Here is a 19,210-nt window from a genome sequence, read left to right as displayed (position 1 = left end):
ATAAAAATAGTACAATGACAACAACTTGCCTGATGTTATAGCCTGGGCTTTAAAAAAAAAAATAATCTGCAGGTTCAAAAAATGGTCAGTCGTACACTGTGTAGTTTCTTTCAGGTAATAACAGAAGTTTTTGACTCTGCAAAACTTAACAGTTTAAATAAGCAAAACTGTTAACAACTGAGAACTGAGCAGAACTGATTTCTCCTGGCTCAGAAAGAGTTACCTCTGAAGCTACAGCTGTACTGTTAGACAGAAAATTCCTTCTACTCCATGTCAAACAAGGCTTGGGTACAAATGGACAATAATATGTGCACACACTTTTTTTTCTGTTCTCCGTGATTGATACAAATAGGAACTTCAGTTTGCAGGACAGATATAAACTGATATGTAGAGCTACTACCCAGGTATTTCTAGATGAAAAGCTTAGATTTGAAACTGAATTGCATGAAACCCAGTGCACTGCCTTAATTTGCAAAGGCACTCTCTCTGGCAAATGTACTTTTTTTTTTTTTCTCGTTCACATCTAGAGCATCTTGGGGAAGGAAGAGGCAATTACATATTGAAGTATTACATATTGAATATTTGCTAAGCAAGGTTAGAATTTTCTTCAACAAGAACGAATAATACTCTGATTTTGCACCATTTGTTCTTGTCATTTGATATGGTTAATATTCCACACAAAGTGGAATTTTTTACCTTTTGAACAAAAGAAGTAATAATCTCCAGTCCATCATCTGTGCTTAGATTGGCAGAGTGCATACCTACATGAATTCTGAAAGGGACAAATGAAATAGGATTTTCCCTTAACCTGGATGAATTCGCTTGCCATCAGGCCATTGAGATATAATCTTAATGCCTTCTCTCCATCCTACTTGTTGAGAAAAAGTTAGTATGGATGCTAAACTTCTTAGTATGTGCAAAAGATGTGTAAATTTGCAGCGTGAGTTTTAGTTGCCTAAGAATAAAATTAGAAGGACCTTTCCTTTATGTAGCTCATCAGTGTATAGGCTTCAAGTTTTGCGAATTATGGTTTCATTATCAGTAGGCCTGTATATACAAGTCTGTGCTTCAGTAACTTGTTCCTTTACAGAAATAACTTAGTAATATATATAGCAAGAGCAAAATAGACATGCAAACGTTAAATTGTTGACAGAATATCTATGCAATATCTTTCGCATCCATATAAATCTCTTCTTTGCATGGAATATTTGCAATATGGGTAGCTTTGTGTATCTGTTAATTCTTTCGTGTTCTCCAGTATAAGTACTGGAAGTCACAGGAAGATTGTTACACGTGGCAAATACAAATTTTTGATGTACCTAGTTGGGACTAAAACTTACCAAATAGTCTTTGCTAAAATTGGCAAAAACATGGAAAATGACAGGATTTAATGTGTATGTATGAGGTTTACTGTCCTGTCAAAGGCAGGTGTCTCAGTGATAGCTAGTAAATAATTTCCTTCTATCAACAGATTAGAGTAAGCCGCTATTGTGCAGTTAATGTCTCAACAGTGGATTGCAAATTAAATTCCCACTGGAGTTTCTGAGAGGAAATCCTGTTCCCTTATCCTCTAAGCCACTCAGCTTTTCTTCTTAAGCAACTTAATAAAGATAATATTCATATCTGCATCTCATTTTTCCTACATTGTATTGATGCAGTGTGATAGTTTTACTTTCTCACAAAATATCAGTAAAACAAAAAGCTCTGTTGTCCTTTTTTTCCTTTTTTTTTCTTTTTTTCTTTTTTTTTTTTTTTGTTACCTGTGAACGTTGGAAGAGTGATTACATGAGACATTGGACTTCTATAAAATCTCTGAAGTAAAATTCTCAAAGCATTAAAAGTTTAATGAATTAAGCTAGACAATACTTCTCTGAGAGAGATTAATATCTGTTTATGTAATTGCCTTAATTATCAAGGAATGAGGGTGACTTTCTATGACTAATTTTCAGATTAGGTATCTAAACACTGGAGTCATCCCTCTCTGATTCACTGTGAATTACTTGCAGCTTTCAGTCCGAATCTCTTGCAGTAGGTACAGAAAAGTGGGAAAAAGCCAAAGCACTGCACTAGCAGTTTAATATGAGTCATAAAAAAGGACCCATACTTGGCTCGCTGTAGATGCCCAATGCAAAATGTAACAAAAGGGGAGACTGAGCTGCTGTAATACCATTGCCATCGAGCACATGCTGGGTGACTTTTCTGAAGAAATAATTGTGGTTTGCATTACTGCAGCAGAGAAAGGCATTAGAAGAGTCTTGAGAAAGCACTCGCCATTTCTGTTTGCAGAATGTTTGAGAACATTCTTCAGTCTGGAACATATACCCTTAATCTGTAGTTTTCTCTCCATCTGTAAATCTACCGTTATGTAGACATTCTGTGACACACTCACAAAAATATATATATCTTTCATTTTAGAATAACGTAGAATCATAAAACCATGACAAATAAATACAGCATACCAAAAATAATTCTCCATTTCAGAACCCCAAATGAAAATATTTTTTCTGTTGAAGAGACCTTTTTTATTATTATTATGGTAATTTTTTTTTTTTTCCACTGAAGCATTTCCCTTCCTACCTGATTTCACTGCTACAACATAAAATCATATAATGTGTAACTTGCTTTGGTTTTCTGTTATGACATGAAAATGAAGCATTGTGTGTGATTACAATAGACAACTTTTACTGGAAAATTATTAGAACAGAACAAATCAAATCTAATTTATATTTCAGGTGAAAAAATAATTGGATATTGTCATAAGCTTTTATTATATTTATTTTGCATTGGAAGTGCTTGTAGTGAAAATAAAACCAAATTCTTAGCACCCTTCCAAAGCTGGTATTTAATCATATAGGGGTTGGAGGAGGAACTGCAGCAGCCCAGGATCACCCAGGAAATATCAGGGTTTTTTTGGGTTTTTTTTTGTCTGATTTGACAGTTAACTACAACTGTCAAGAAAGGAACCTGGAGCTGACGGACCAGTTTGGCCCTGTGCAGGCTCTCTCATGTTCATACCTAGTCACTGCTTAACAGGAAGGAAGCTGAGGAGAAACAGCAAGTTTGGCTGTTGCTTTTGACTTGTTTTATTTGTTTGTTGGTGTTTTGTTCATTTTTACCTTTTGAATTTCATTTACTACATGCCTCTTCATTGCATCTGATATTGCACCACAGTAACCATACCGTACTGCTTAAATTTAAGGATATTTGAAGCTCATACTATCCCATGTATAATTGTGACTTTAGTCCTTCTGGTAGAGATTTCAGGTAGGATTATTATTTTCATGGCAGTGTGTTTTCTTCACTTATCTGATGTGACATAGTTGTTTCAAATTCAGTGCTGATTCAGGATGTTGTCTCACAGTGTTGTGGGCTTCTTGAGATATTAAGCAGTCTTCAGTATTTTTTATTTGTGATCCAAGATAGAGAACCACAAAGAACTTTGTTTGGGAACAACTGTGTCACTAGTTGTAAACTGAAGGTGCATTAATGTGCAACATTAGTCATAGCTGAGAGAACAAGAAAATTGAATTGTAGCACACTTTAATTCCTCTTACCAACCAAGAATATTGGCTCTTTGGCAATAAACATCATATCACTTGTTTTTACAGGACTGTGGGTATTTGGAACATAGTGGAGAATGAAATTTGAACACACCTTTTAATGAAATTCTCTCATTCTCAACGTGAGTGAGGAATTCTGTTCAGATACTTTTAACTTATTTACATCAATCTCAGCATTAAATCAGCCTTTGCGCAGATCCTCAGTAGAGAGCAGTAATTTCATTCCACAGAAAGTGGCAAGACTATGACATTTATTTTTGTTTTGTCCTGGAATGAAAATAAAGCATTCTTAAATTCTGTGCAGAAATACAGTCTTTCAGTGTCCAAGTGTTTGAAAAGTATTGAAATGGTTTGCGTCACAGATGCTGAATTTTTTTCATACTGAAAATGTTAACAATTAAACATTTTGACTTTTTTTGGACCCTGCTAAATTCAAGAATTTCAGCAGTAGTCAAGATGTCATTCAGGGGTATCTCTGCACAGAAACATTTGTCCCTGTTACATACAAACCAAGCTGCGTCCAACCTCTCTGGCTTAGGTATCCAAGAGCAATGGTTTGCCATGGTGCAAGCTCCAGCATGCCTCGCTGGTGAGCCTAAGTTCTTGGCAGGACTTGTGCAACCCACCATGAAACAGTCCCACAGATGGATTGTGTTCCAGCTGCAGCATTGGCATTTTTTGGGTCTGGATGGAGAAGCAGGAGAAGGCAGCTAGAAAGAGAGTGCGAAAAAGCCCTGGTCATAAATGTGAGAGTGCCCCGGTCCCTGTGCTGTCTTCTCACAACTGCACTGTGCTGTTGGGAAAGTGGGACAGGTTTGGAAATGGAGCAGGTTTGGAAAGTAGGAGCAGTGGTCTGGGGTATCTGCCTTCCCACTAGTGAGTGAGAACTTAGAAAGGCCTTTTGATTCAGGGTTATGTTCTGTGCAGCTTTTGCTTTCTTTGAAAATGAAAGCCATGAAAATGAATTTTATCATCACTGCAGTGGAAAAAAAAAAAAAACAATGTGAAAAAATTGTTAGTCCTGAAGTTTATTGTCTTCAGTATTTCTTCTAGCTCTTTCCTTAAGATCTTGTTCCAATATAATGATGCTGACTGTATTGGTAGAATGCAGTGATAGCTTTTAGCCACAGGTTGGCTATATTTGTACATGGTATGAATGCTTATCACACTGCATCTGTGATACCCATACATTCCTGCTTTGAGGATCATGGGGGTGTCACTGACCATCACAGTACCCACTCAACATGAACTTAGAAACAAGCTAACATTATATCTCCATATTCAATTATTATTTGGTCAGCTTACTCCCAAAACAAATTGCAAATGTTGTCCAAGAGGTTTTCCAGAATAACTGTCTCTGTATGGCGGACAGGATGGCAGCACAGATGATCCAGAAATACTCCATTGACTCTTCCTCAGGACTTGCCCAAACAATTCATCTGACTTTTGTGTTTCTATTGGTGCCAGAGTTCATATGAGAGAGTTCTGAAAAATCTCTGTAGAAGTATTCTCTGAGAAAAGTAAACAGAAACAGTGTGATGCAGTTGTTTGTGGCAAATCCCTGTCTGTTTGTTTGTTTTCAGGTTTTTTGTTTATTTATTTTCACAATATTTGCAACTGCGTTTGAAGGAGAGGAAGGTTGAGACAGTGTCTCATCACATAATTCCTTCCAACAGCAGCTACCACCAGGAGTAATGGCTGTTCTGTTACTGAGATACCACACACAAAACTAAACATACTTGAATGTCTGTCTTCAAAAAGGACTGCTGCATCCATGTTAGTTAGAAGAAAACAGTTTTAAAAAGGGAAGCTGTGTTTCATACCAAATTGCCATCTCCTTTTCCAGATGGCAGCAGTTGATTAACCACACAAACACAAGAAATAGACTCTTCGGTCAGCCAATCAACACACCTAACAGTAAACAAAACTATTACAGAGTATAATCGGCTATGTCTTTATTTTTTTTCCATATTAGACTTTGAAAAAGTAGGGAACATGAGGGAAAGAGATGCTTCTTGTAAGGCAGGAAGTTATCTCAAGCAGTGCTGCCTTCCTTCCTGGCATTGGTGGTTCATGGTGGAGCCTCAGAAAGGCTGATCTCTGCTGAGATCCATTCCTAGAGAAGAAGTGGTGAAGGAAATCCCTCTTCTCTGAAGCGCATACACTGGCTGGACTCCAGTATACTTGCTGCATTAAAAAGATGTTCCAAGTTCTTGTTCAGAGGCTATCAAGCAGAAGAGATGGCAGTCTGTCTAGATATTCTTTGTAAGTGATGAATATTTAAGAAGGCTATTTTCACCCCTTCAGCAGCAATATCCTTTGTCTCACATTGGGAACCAATCTAGTTCAAAGAATCCAGAGACCTCCAGACAGGGGAAGAACGCACTTTTACTGTCTCCCTCACCAGCTCTGAAAGCTTGCCTGACCCAGAGGTGTCTCTAACATTATTTCTAGGAATAAACAAAAGGTTTGTAACTTGTAATGGTTGTTGTCAGTGTAAAAGTAAAGCACTGTCTTCCCACCACCACAAATCCATCAGATAAGAAATCAGAAGAAACTTGCCCGAGCATTTTCAGTTCTAGGTGTATGGCTGTAACAGCTATTACTATGGCTATAAAGTGATTTACAGAAAAGTATACTTTCAGATCCCTCAGGTCTAGGGGTTTCCGCATTTGCCTCAGTAACTTTCTTCTCGCTATCAGCCATGTATTCTGAGCTCTAACTAACCAGCATCACATCCACAAGATGTTCTTGAAGATGAAGGTGGGTGAAGATGAAGAAGAGCTCTTCATCAGCTTGGATATTAGGAAAAAATTCTTCTCATGAAGAGCGGTGAGGCAGTGGCACAGGCTGTTCAGGGAGTTGGAGTCACCATCCCTGGAGGTGTTCAGGAAGTGTGGATGTGGCAGTGGGATACATGGTTAGTGGGCATGATGGGGATGAGCTGATGGTTGAACTGGATGATTTTAGTCATCTTTTCCAACCTTGATGATTCTGTGATTCACAGGATGAATCAGGATGAATTTTGTCACTTGAAGTTCTTCATAGCTTGTGTCTTCTTCCTTTGCTTCCCAAAATTCATACGAGGCTTCTCAGAGCAAAGTAGGAATTGTCTGTTTCCTTCATACTGTATTTACCTGCTGTGTTTAAGTATGAGGCTTCTGGAGTGCCTTCTAATGCCTCTACTAGCTCCACTTATCTCACAGAGAAGGATGCTGGAAGCAACACTACAGATTTCTTGCTGCCTGTCCTGGGAGCATCACTGAGGGGGGAAATCCTACTATTGCTGCTGGCGGTGCAGGCTTTGTGAGATGAAATAAATCAATGAATAATTATTGCAGTGGCAGCCAGCAGCACAGCTATGAGGGCGAGACAGGCAGTACACGCTAATAGGCTGGGGGAATCCTGTCTTGTCAGTTTTCATCCTGCTCCATTTCTTTCAGCAAATAAGATGCATCTGCTTGCCTCCAGCTCTCAGCAGACAAAGTAAACAGTCATGCTACAGCAGGTCACAGAGTGACTTCATGTGAGTAAACTGAACTAATCTGAAGCAATATGCATTCATCCAGCAAAAGGACACCCAAGACAACATGCTGAGGGTAGCTAGCAAACTCCACTGACAAGGAATGTCTCAGTAGCAAGTCAGAGCAAAACAGGAAATGCCAAGTGAAATTTCCAAGGTGCAACAAAACACAGTGATAAACACTGGAGCCAAAATAAAACAACCTCTCCTTGTGTAACCTTCCTCTCCTTATCCTTCATCAGATGATGTGTGTGTCATTTGCGCAGTCATCATCTTCGATTTCCCTCACTGCACAGTGTCCAGTTGCTGCAGGAAATGTAGCAAATATTCAGGGTTGACTACTAGAATTTGGTATATTCCTGGCTCTCCCAGGAAAGAACGGGGGCACAGATCAGGAATCCCTTCTGTCTGCAACTTCTATCCAATTCATATGCTTGTTAATGAGATCCATCGGTTATCACTTATTCATGTGTACAGTGACAAGCTGCTTGATCTGAAATTTTCATTTGCTGGATGCTCGCCATAGTTTTCAAGGAAATCAAGCTATTTAGCATTTAGATTCTCTGATAGCCCAGGAAGGAAAAGCTTCTTCAATAGTAAATGAGTGCATCTACCAGAATACAGTGTTTTCTGGATTTTACAGTTGCAAATAAAATTGTGAATAGCTGTCTGTCTTGATATGTATAGCCATATATTGATTATTGGTTGCAAGAATACATGTTTTTCATTAATTAAGAAATAATGCTTGATATTATCCTGGGATTTATTATACATATGAAACGGTAAGGAGAACTATTCTTCTTTTTCTTTCATATACTACTTTCCACAATATGTCTTACATATTATTGTAGATTCAGTTCTTTTGTGGAAATAGTATTAAGCTTTTTCTACAATATTTGTGGATTTTATTTTATGGGACTGATCATTTGTGGACCAGGACAAAGGTTGTTTCAATGTTAGGACTGAGATGCATCTAGTTTAGCTGAGGACACAGGAATTCCTTGTTTGGGAACATAGCCTGTGCTCTCTGTTTAATTAAATGGAACATGTGCTGTGAAGGAATGATCTGGATATGTGTCAAATCAGATCAAGAGGGGTATACACCCCTCGTCTGTCGTATGACTTCTGTTTACCCTAGAGCAAGACAAAGTAAACTCACCTTGTCTACATCATTAGAGTTATCACTGGCCTAGCACTAGTGAAGATGAAACTTCTACAAGTGACTTCAGTGGTGACTGTGCAGCTGTTCAGTGTTTAACTGTCCCCATACTGTCTGAGGCTCTTTTTTCTGACTGTTTTATTCCTTTTTTGTTTTTCTCCTGAGATGGTCTTAACATTGACCGTTCATTTCTAATTGTGGTAACTAGTCAAGGAGAAGGGCTGTGTTTATTTTCATAGATGAGCCAATGTCAGGGTATGGCAACTCAATCATCTGGGACGCCGAAGTGTTCAAGCAGTCCCTGGCATGGTTTTGGAGCTGGCAGACTGGCCTCCTTCCAGGCAGATCTGGGCATGGTTCAGGATATGGTACTGGCCGGGGACTATTCCCAGCAGACAGCTTGGATGCAGTCTCTCTGCTGTGAAGGACAAGTATGTTTAATAGCATAGACATGGGTCTCTTACCGTTTGCCTCAGGGCCAGAGAACAGTTGTGAACACATTTAAATTACCAGGACAGAAAAAGTAGGAGGCTCTTTGTATTTACCCTGCATCATGAATCGCTCAGTGCTCTGGCAGCACAGCACTAAGCATCCAAGGTAAGCATGAATCTGATCCAAAACCCACTGGAAGCAGCAGAGACCTTCTGTTGTTATTAATGAGTTTTCAGTCAGACTGTAAATGAGCACTAAATGTTAAAAGGAGTATTTGAAAAAAAAAAGAGCAGAAAGGGATAGATATAAGTTATGGATGTGCCAGTTTTTAAGGAAAGAAGGGCAGAAAACAGAACATTGTTGGAAAAGTAAATTACAGTCCAATCAGGTTGGACTACTACAGTCCAATCAGTATGGAGCTACTGCTGGGCTTTTAATAACATTGTTTTGTCTGTCTTGCTGCAAAAAGAGTCTGTGGTGGTTCCACCTAAGTACTGATATCAATCGTTGATTTATACTTTGCTTTAGATTTTATTAAATAGGCTAAATATATAGTTTCCTTACAAAATTAATAGTTCCTCAAAATGTTTCAGTATTGCACTTAGTCTGTCATCTGAACAGAGCATATACTGGTTCATTTTATAGTTTGTTGATAACACCATTAATTCAGCCTAAGTAGTGCTTATGAAATAAATGTAGTGTTTGGAATCCTACATTTTATGCTTGAGGAAAAAAAAAAAGAGTTTTGTATTGTGATGTTTGGAACTCATTTATTTGGAGCTCAATTAAAGGAGTTTAATTTGGTCTTTTGACACAAAGTTATTACATGTAGCTTTCAGTGTTGGCTTTCTTTTAAAAGAAAGATAATAATTCAAAAATGAAAATAAAAAGCAGGTATGTTAAATCATGTCAGCGATAGCCATACTCTGAATTTATTATGCCAAATTAAGTGAAACTAAGTTCATCTGGTGCCTTATGAGTTTTAAACTCTTTAGTCTTTTTGAGGATCATTGAGACTAGCACGCAAATGTGGATTTCACAACCTGCCTCTTTTGCATGCGTTTCCTTTTACATTTTTCAAGAACTGTTGATATAATTAATTCTGAACTTAAAGGAATACGGAGCTTGCTTGTGAGGAAATAATTGTTACACTTCTATTGTTGCACTGTGATTAAAAACTGTACATTACCTTGCTTCCAGTAGTTAACTGTTCTGCAGTCAAGGGGTATAGTCTGCCCCAAACCATATACATCCTTTTTGTCCATAAATCTTCATTATCTGCAAGATTAGTCAGAGCAGAATTTGACTGAGTCAGAGATATCTTTTTGGGAAATTGAGCTTGCCAAAATAATAGTCCAAATGCTGCTCACAGTTACAAACAATCTGTATATTCTCTCTTGGAGCTTATATTCCGTTTATAATCATGAACTCCCACTGTGCTCTTACAGCTGATACCTCTCTGTAGCTACTGTCTCACAAGTAGGCATGGATGACTCTTCAAATAACATTCATTACTGGGTAGCAACTGTTAAAATGCTGTTACTAAAAAAAAATAAAAAAAAAATAGTGGAAACTTCTGGTAGATCATCCATCCATCTGCTGAGAACAAGTCTTCACAAAAATCTTGGGTTGGTGAAGGTATGCAACTGTAGGAACTACAGTTTCTTCTTTTCTTCTCTCCTGACTATTGCAGTTCCAGAGAGTTGATAAGGGATGATAGAGCTGTGCACTCTTGTTTCTGTAGAGGTTCATGGCAGCAGGGGGAAGTAGACCTTAATGTGGAGAAAAATCCAAACTTCTGTGTCAGATGACTGAGAAAACATGATGGTGAAGCGAATTTCAGATGAGTATTTGATGGATAACATTAAGAGTGTACTTCCCTATATTTTTTATAGTTGTCCACAGAATTCCTATCTAAGATATTGCTGTGTAATGCTAATCTACGTGGAACTGAAGTGCTATGACAAGAAGGAGATGCATTTTTTATGCTCAGTAAATGTTTTAGGTAGTGGGGAGGCAGCAAAGAAGAACGCCCTACAGCAGTAGGTAAAAGCACCTGGAGTGCAATTCCAGACAGGTTTGCCCAGATGATGTAACTTCTTCAGCACTGGGCAGTACACTGGTTACACCTGACTGAAGTATCCTCCTGTTATCCTATCTGTAGAAGAGATTTTCTTAAGAAACTCACCCATTCTACTCTAAGTCAAAAATAAATAAGCAGTACTTATTTGCTAGGGATAAACTCCAGCCTCTCCTGGAGTCTTTTAGAAGTTAGCCAACATGCATGTTTACACTTTTCTCAGAGATTCACATCTCTGCTCCAACAAAGAGCTGCAGATGCCTATATATAGAAAATCGGTACGATCACCTTTATACAATCCAGATTATTTTGAAACAGAATATGGACTTCTCTCCTGCTCGCAAGATTAAGGAAACAAAGCGCTGCAAAATGTATTTTCCTTATTATAGCCTTCTATTGTTTAGGTTGGAGAAGAGAAGGCTCTGAGGAGACCTAATTGTGGCCTTCCAGTACTTGAAGGGAGCTTACAAGCAACAGGGAGAGTGACTTTTTAAAATTATAGTGATAGAACAAGGGGCAATGGCTTTGAATCGAAGGAGGCGAGATTTAGATGTTAGGAATACATTTTTTACTTAAAGGATGGTGAGGCACCCACTGGCACAGGATGTCCAGAGTCTCCATGGATGCCCCATCTCTGGAGGGATTCAAGGCCAGGTTGGATGGAATCCTGGGCAGCCAGATCTCGTTGCTGGCAACCCTGCCCATGGCTGCGGATTGGAGCTAGATGATCTTTAAAGTCTCCTCCAGCCTCAGCCATTCTATGATTCTACAATTTCATGATTCTGTGATTAATTGAAGATGTACACATTTGTTATAGTGACTGAATAGAGCAAGTGGGATAACAGATCTCTATCTAAATAGTTATCCCAAAGGCATTCTGTTTGTCCACTACTTGTTTCTGCCAGTTTATGATGAGATTTTCTCAGTAGTAACTATCACAATGCTCTGCATAGTACAAAGGATAAAAGATAACTTTTTTTTTTTCTGAGGGCCCTTCATGAATGCTGTGAAATGATAACAATGTACCCATGAAACAAAAGACATCTACAGAGTAGGAATGCAAGAAAATGTCTTTCCACTTGCACAGTCAAATGAATTGCAGATGTCAGGCAAATCAATAAATCTTTTTGGTATTAAGAAAAACAAGGATCCCAGCCACTTCCTCTGAGGCTCTTTATGTAAAAGGTGGCACAATAATTATGTAGGTGGATTATGATCTACAGGCAAGTGCACTGACTATTAACATCTGAAAGTGACATTTCCTTTTCAGACAAATTAAATACGAGCTGCAAAGACACATTTTTCAGTCAACTTGCTTGCACAAAAGCTAAATCAGGCATGCTCTTATAATTGTGCTGTGTGCATTTTCTAGCTCAGACTCAAGTTCTGCCGCCTGCCCCAAATCACTTACTGCGGGTAGAGGTGGCCTAATTTTTTCAGTGAATAGCACATTTGCCTAAATATGCAGTTCAGGAAGCAGCACCACCAAAGTACTCCAATCAGATCTGGCAACAAGTAAGGATCAGGGAATGAGGGCAAGAAAGGGGAAAAAAAACCCCAACATTGAAATGTTTTATTCTGACAGCTTGGAAATGATCTTTTTGCCTTTTCAAGACAGCTTTTTTGTCAGCAAAGGAAATATTGAGATTCAGTATTAGATAACTAAAAGCTAAACATAACTAAGAAAGCCCTTTTCAATGAAAGGAAACATTTCAAGTCAACCAAAATGGAAGTATAGTTTTCATTTCATTAATTCATTAAAAATAATGTTGGTACTTTGTAACTCAGAGGTTTTTTTTTTTTTTCAGTTTAGGCATGAAAATGAAAGTTGACTGTGCACTCAATATTAAGTTTGAAAATTTGCAGGAAAGTTATCTGTTATGTGGTGAAGAAGTACTTTTCCTCTCTCCCCTTGAAAAATGCTTATGTGCTTAACACTTAATAAGTACATATTGCATCTTTGGGTGCATTGAGGATGTCACTGGTCACATGAGTGAATGCTATGACACTGGTTTTAATAGCTAGTCTTTTTGCCTCTGTTAATTATCATTCTTATTATGACAGCTCTTTGAGGGCTGTCAGAGGAAATATTTCAATTTTAGAGTGCTAAATGAGGGCCTCTGTACCCAGATGAGCCATCATGCATCATACTTGTAGCTAATGCCAGCTCCCAGTGGGTGGAGGGAGTTAGGGGAGCTGAAGTGAAGCTAGCCAAAGAGAACAGCATTCAGCTCTGTCTTCTCTGAAGGAAACCTCATTACAACAGGGAAACACAGTGCATATATGTTCACCACCTCACAGAGAGAAACCAGAAAAAGAGAGAAGCCCACCAAACCTGCATAGCCTTGCCAGTGCAGCATTTAAACCATCTCACCAGCCCTGCCACACAAGGTCAGAGTGGGGGTCACCTGGGATGCTGGATGTGCAGTGGGACCGTTCCTGGTCTTGTCTCCCAGTCCCCTCAGCCCTCAGTCAATATGTAAAGAAAAGGTAATTTTGCCCTTTTCTTTGAGGAAATATGCACTGTATGCAGCCTGTGATCAACTCCAGGACTTGGGCTCCTTGTGGTATCTTGAAGAAATGTAACTGGAAGAAATTATTTGAAAATACAGAATGTTATAGAAAGTGACAGTTGATGGCTGGAAAGCCCTTAGGCAGGGTGAATAGTGCCCATGGGGAGACCTTGCTGGCAGGAATGTTGCTACTTGTGATTTTGTGTTAAAGGCTGTCTCATTTTTCAAGGGAGGAAATGAAAGAAAAAAATAAAGCCATGTGTTAGCTGTTGTTATGACCTGATGTGATGGTGAAAGACACTGCAGCAATTAGAGCAGTGTACAAACTTTTGTGACATAGGACAGAACCTGAAATAGAAGCAATAAAACGTGGAGTTTTTTCAGCTGATGTATATGCGAAGAGAAACAGTGCAAGTAAAATGTTGTTGAAGCTTTCAATTTCATAAATTTTAAATGGCTACAGGTGTAACACTAGCCAAAAAAATGAAGAGAAAAACCTTGCAAAAGTAATTGAATTGAACCTTCCACATTTATCACTAGTCTAGAGAACTTAGCGATTAATTAAATTGATTTGATATAGTGATTTGGTTTCTCAAAGTTAATTGTGTCTGTTTCTGTGTGAAAGCCGCTAGTAAATAGGAAGCTGACAAGCCTTTTCTCTGTGACAGGTGCTGAAACTAACCTGAACTTGAGAAGCAGAGAAGATCCAAATGCATCAGATACTGGATCAGAAACCCAGGATAAAAATGCAAATAACCATGGAACTCAGTCTTCTAATCCACTGTCCAGTTCTGTGACTGCTGAAAATGGAAATTCAGTATCAAATGGTAAGCATTTTTTAATCCCAAATCTCTTCTAACAGAAAATTGCTGAAGTGCACCTTTCAGTGAGCTTTTAAAGATACAGTCAAGCTGGAATCTCTTGAGTTGTGAAATATCTCTGTTTCTGGAACTGGCTTAACTATGCGTGTATGAACCGATAAGCCCATCTGCAATAAAAGCTGAATGTGAAAAAAATAAAACAGCCTCTGTTGAGGAAGTTGTAATTACCTCTGCTCCAAGTCTGTAAATAGCCTAAAGATAACTGAGATTTGAAGCTTCTGATTCTATGATCAATAAAAATGGAAGAGAATATGGAAAACCAGGATCTCCTGTTGGTACAGTTGCCTTCTTAGTGAATGTCAGATTGTGTGTAATTGCAATGAGAGGATCAAAATGTTGCAAGAACAATGACCAAATGAAATCTTTCAAGGTCCTATAAGCATAATCCTAAGGATATAACTAACACCTGTACTATGGATAATCAGACAATACGATTACACAAGTATGAATATAAAATGAGACAAAAATTTTGATAGGATGTGGAAGAGCAAATGTGTAAGTATGTGTGTGGCATGGCATACACCTATCTTCCTACAAAAAACTTAAATCTTAGTATTGTTTGCCTAAGTAGAGCAGTGGCATCACCTTTAATGCTAAGGGTGGAGGTGCACAGAATGTAGAATATAGTTGGTAGCTTGAGAACTACACTGGAAGAATCAAGGGGATGAAGTATCAACTGAAATACTACGTTTCGTTTTCCATATGTACTATCCTTAAAAAAATAAAACCAAAAGCTAGAGCTATTTAATATGCATAGGTCTGAATTGAAAAATTAAGTTTATCAGAAGCATTTCATTTTATGTTCCAGATACGCTTTACTTAAGAAATATGCTGGTCTTGAAACAAAAAAAAAAATCAAGCTTTATTATTTGAAATGAGGCATTTCAAAATTAAATAATTTATTTTGTTTTCCAGGAAAATTTCATTCTGCAGTTGTTGACCAAAATAATTCTTCCTGTTCTCTCTGATAATCACAGCAGAAAATTCATCCAGTTTAAGAAGTTATAGGAGTGAGAGGTACATTCATTCCTGTGTGGAACTGGGAACACACTGTAATAGAAAAAAAAGGCATCTTTGTTTATTATAACTGTGTCCCCATTTGTATCAGTACAACAGTTTAGGGAGGAGGGAGCATATTTTGAAAATGTATAACAGTCAGACTGTTATATTAACACAAAATCTGTGGGTAGATCAAGACTTTGATTCTTTTCTATGTAGGATTTTAATCGTATATTCTGATGTCCTAATGGGACCTGTGGGAGATCAGTTTTTTATAAGAGCAACCATTTTATCCCCAGATCCCTTAACTGTGAGTTTAATCATAAGAGCTGCATTTCTTTTAGTTTAGAAATGAAATGATGCTTCATGTTTGTAATTTGTGGTGATTATAGTTAAGTTAGCAAATGATTGCAGTTACTGAAATAAATGGTTGTTGCTTGCATAGAAGGCCAACTGGTAGGTGAGATTAGTGCTTTTAATTGTGTGAAGTTTTTTGTTATTGTGTTTGCAATCAATAGTAGCCAGGGCTATTCACATCGATAACACACTGAATCTCTTACGCATAAACAAATTATTTTTAAACTATTTGTAAATGGAAAGTTTAATCATAAAGGTGTAATGTTGTGCAGTGGAATTTTCCAGTAAGGTATTTTTTCCATTAAAAAACACTGCTTCATCAAACTCAAACTTTCAATTGAAGGTTGCTAGTTTTGATGCAGTTTTCATAAGGAATGGTTTTGGCATTCACTGTATACAGTGAGCAGAAAAAAAAAAGTCCTTTTAGGTTTCTCAGGATCCCACTGGGCAAGGAATTAACAGTATTTATGGTATTTGAAGATTCAAATTCACATTTTGCCTATCAGGCTGTTGTAGAAATATTATTAAGCTTTAGTTTTACCCTGACACAAAAGACCAAAATCAAAAAATGAACTTTGTGGTGTAGAATTATACTTTTCTGGATAGCATTTATAATAATTGAAAGCATAAACGAAATCTTCAGTGTGTTTAGATTACATAAATTGAAAAATATATTTCTTAAAAATAAAAATCCTTCCAGGATTCAACTTGAACATCTTCTTGAGTTTGAAATCTGTGTGATATCACTAGGCAATACTGATACACCTACCTATTGTAGGGTACCTGCTTAGCAGTGTGATTGGACTTAATGGTCTCTTGAGATCCCTTCCAACTCCTGTGATTCTGGTTCTGTGATTCTTTGATTTTTGAATGTTACATTAGATATTTTCATGTGAAATGCTTATCCATTTTTATTACTGTATACAAGATTTCTCTTAACTTTTCAGAGAGTAAAACTTGAAACGCGTTATTAATTAGTTGATGGGAGATTACAAAACTCTTGAGCATAAAATAAATTGCTTCCCATTGCTACACAGTGGAATTGTATAATCTACTTTCCACTGTTAGAATGAAAACCTAGATTTGTGCAACATCATATGAGTTAATACAGAAAGCTGTTTCTTAAGTACAACTTTGGCTGCTGAGATTGAAACAGTGTCCATCATTTCTCTAGAGCATCATGAAACCTGAAGTCACTATGATCATAAGAAAAATCATCTCGACCAAGATGTTAATCTTATGCTAACCTGGTGATTCTTTGGAAAACCATTACTAAGCAACTCCGAGAAGCTGAGTTTAATTTCTGGCACTGCTATTAGCCTGGAATTTTAGTATAAGTTTCTTTTTATATAACGTAATCCTCTTCTCCTTTTTGCCTATAATATTATTAGTAACAGCTTTCTACAACTCTGTATTATGAACATGTGGCTTGTCTTCTACAAACCTTCCACACCTACCGGACTTCTCTTCTAAATAAAACTTTTTTTTTTTAAACTATTTTCTTGTTCAAATGCAAAGAGTAATCAGAAAGCCTATAGTAATCTTTTATGTTACAGTACTGAAATCCTGAATTGCTCAAAACACCGAAGTGGTAAACACTCAGACACAGCAGATAAAAATGTTGTGAAATTCATCATTGTTTATTTCCACCATGTACTTAATGAGTTGTAGAGGAGTGTTTAATTATTAAGTGAAGCGATTAAATATGGCAACTAATGAAGTGATTGAGGTGATTGAACCTTTGGTTAGTGAAAGAAATAAATTCTCCAGGTATATGACAGTTCTTTACCCACAGTTGTGTGCTGTGTAGGTACTTACCCACTGTGATCTAACTGAAATCTAGAGTTAATTCTGTGTACATGACACTGCCTGTTTGGACCTCAGGAGACTGAATATGCTGCATCATGCCCAATAGGCACACAGGCACATGCTTTGCACTGTGCCAAGCGTCTAGTTCCATTGGTACCCTCCTGTCCAACCAAGGAAACTTTGCTGCTTGTTCCTCTTCAGCTACATTCAGGGCCCACTGTTTGTGGTGTGGAGATACATGTGAGTGGACTTGCTGTATAGTTCATGCTGATCAGTTGTCAAGAGCCTGACTGTTTCATTAAGAGCCCTATGCACTATTATTGTGAAGGGATGTATCTAGCCTAACTTTAGCTGCTAAGAAGGTGGCCATTTTCTCTAAGCAGGTCATCTGTGGGCTACAGTATGATAAATCGGAACTTACCGATTTATCTTAGTACAGTAGACAATGGAAACGTCAGCCTAGGAAATCACAGAATGGGAGAGGTGTCACAGCAGCCAACCTTACAGAACGTCTCTGTGACACAGGCATGAACACTTGCAGATTGACTGCTTTGGAATCAGCACAGCTGGAGCTGCAGTGGCAGATGTTGAGGTACAGGGGGGTTTTTCGAGAGGTTCCTGTCTCACAGGAACCGAGTGAGAGCGGTGAGAGGCTGATGTGGCATAGGCGTTGCCAGGGCAACGGCACCCTCACCTACACCCCTCAGCTCTGAAAAGGCCTCAAGGTGAAAAGGCCACCAGGCACAGGGAGGAGCAATCTACACGTGAGTACCACCCCCTTACTGTGCTGCTGTAGGTGTGGGAGCTCGTGTGGCAGGGTGCAGGATTACTGTCCCTTCTCTATTGCAAATCCATCCTATTTATTGCTGTTCTCTGTGTCTGCAGTGTCTGTTTGTTTGTTTGTTTGTGTTTTTTTTTCTCAACATTATTATTATTTTTTTAATTTTCCATTATATATATTTATTTATTTTTTAATTTTATTATCACCATCCATATCTATATATATTATTACTTTGAACTATTTTTTATTTATTTATTTTTATTCTTTTTTTTTTTTTTTGTGCCATGGTCTCTCCTAGACAGAGGACTTGCCTTAAAAAGGCTGCGTCAACCCAGACAGAAGGTCTGCCTATAAGCGTGGCTATACAGGTCTCTGGTTGCAGGGAGTGCCAGAGCCTGCTACTGCTGGATGAGGGTGGCAAGCAGTTCTCCTGTTCAAGGTGTGAGCAGGTGGAAGATCTGCTTAGCATGGTGGCTGAACTGAAAGAGGAGGTTGAGAGACTGAGGGCCATCGGGGACTGTGAGCGGGAGATTGACTGGTGGAGTAACTCCCTAGAGCACCAGAGAGAAAGGCACCGGGGAGATCCCCCACAATTAGTGGTGGACTCCCTGACCTGTCCCCGTTGGGCAGAGGTGGGGTATCTGAGGGATGGGGAGGGCTGGCAGAGAGTCCCTGCTTGGTACCGTGGGCAATCTCCCCCTCTGCCTCCCCCGTGTCCCCAGGTCCCCCTCAGCAATAGGTTTGCAGCGTTGGACGTTGAAGAGGAAATAAGGGGGGAGGTGCAGGAAGATTCCCCCAGGAGGTCACCAATGGCAAGGCAGTCGATTCCGTGCATTGAGACTGCTGCTGCCAAGAAAGAAAGAAAGGTGATCGTAGTAGGCGGCTCCCTTCTCAAGGGAACTGAGGGCCACATTTGCAGACCAGACCCAAGCCATACAGAAGTGTGCTGTCTCCCTGGGGCCCAGGTCAGGGACATAGCTAGAAGACTTCTGGATTTGATACGCCCCACTGACTACTATACGTTACTCATACTTCAGGCAGACTGCAATGAAATATCTCAGAGAAGCCTGCGAACTATGAAAAGAGATTTCAGGGGTTTAGGGCGATTAGTTCAAG

General features: G+C 38.6%; 1 protein-coding gene across 1 annotated transcript in view; it reads left to right on the top strand.

Annotated features, from left to right (window-relative positions):
- The window catches only part of MYO16 (myosin XVI), a 257,006-nt gene that overhangs the window by 216,238 nt on the left and 21,558 nt on the right, over positions 1 to 19,210 (top strand). Inside the window, exon 32 of the mRNA XM_065741050.1 lies at positions 13,936 to 14,094. Within this exon, the coding sequence (XP_065597122.1) occupies positions 13,936 to 14,094 (159 nt within the window). The remainder of the gene's footprint in view (positions 1 to 13,935; positions 14,095 to 19,210) is intronic.

Source organism: Cyrtonyx montezumae, unplaced genomic scaffold (assembly GCF_038088225.1).
Source record: "Cyrtonyx montezumae isolate F1298 unplaced genomic scaffold, pur_monq_1.0 scaffold_3, whole genome shotgun sequence".
NCBI lineage: Eukaryota > Metazoa > Chordata > Aves > Galliformes > Odontophoridae > Cyrtonyx > Cyrtonyx montezumae.
Note: the sequence above shows the minus strand (reverse complement) of the source record. Positions and strands in the feature narration are given on the sequence as shown.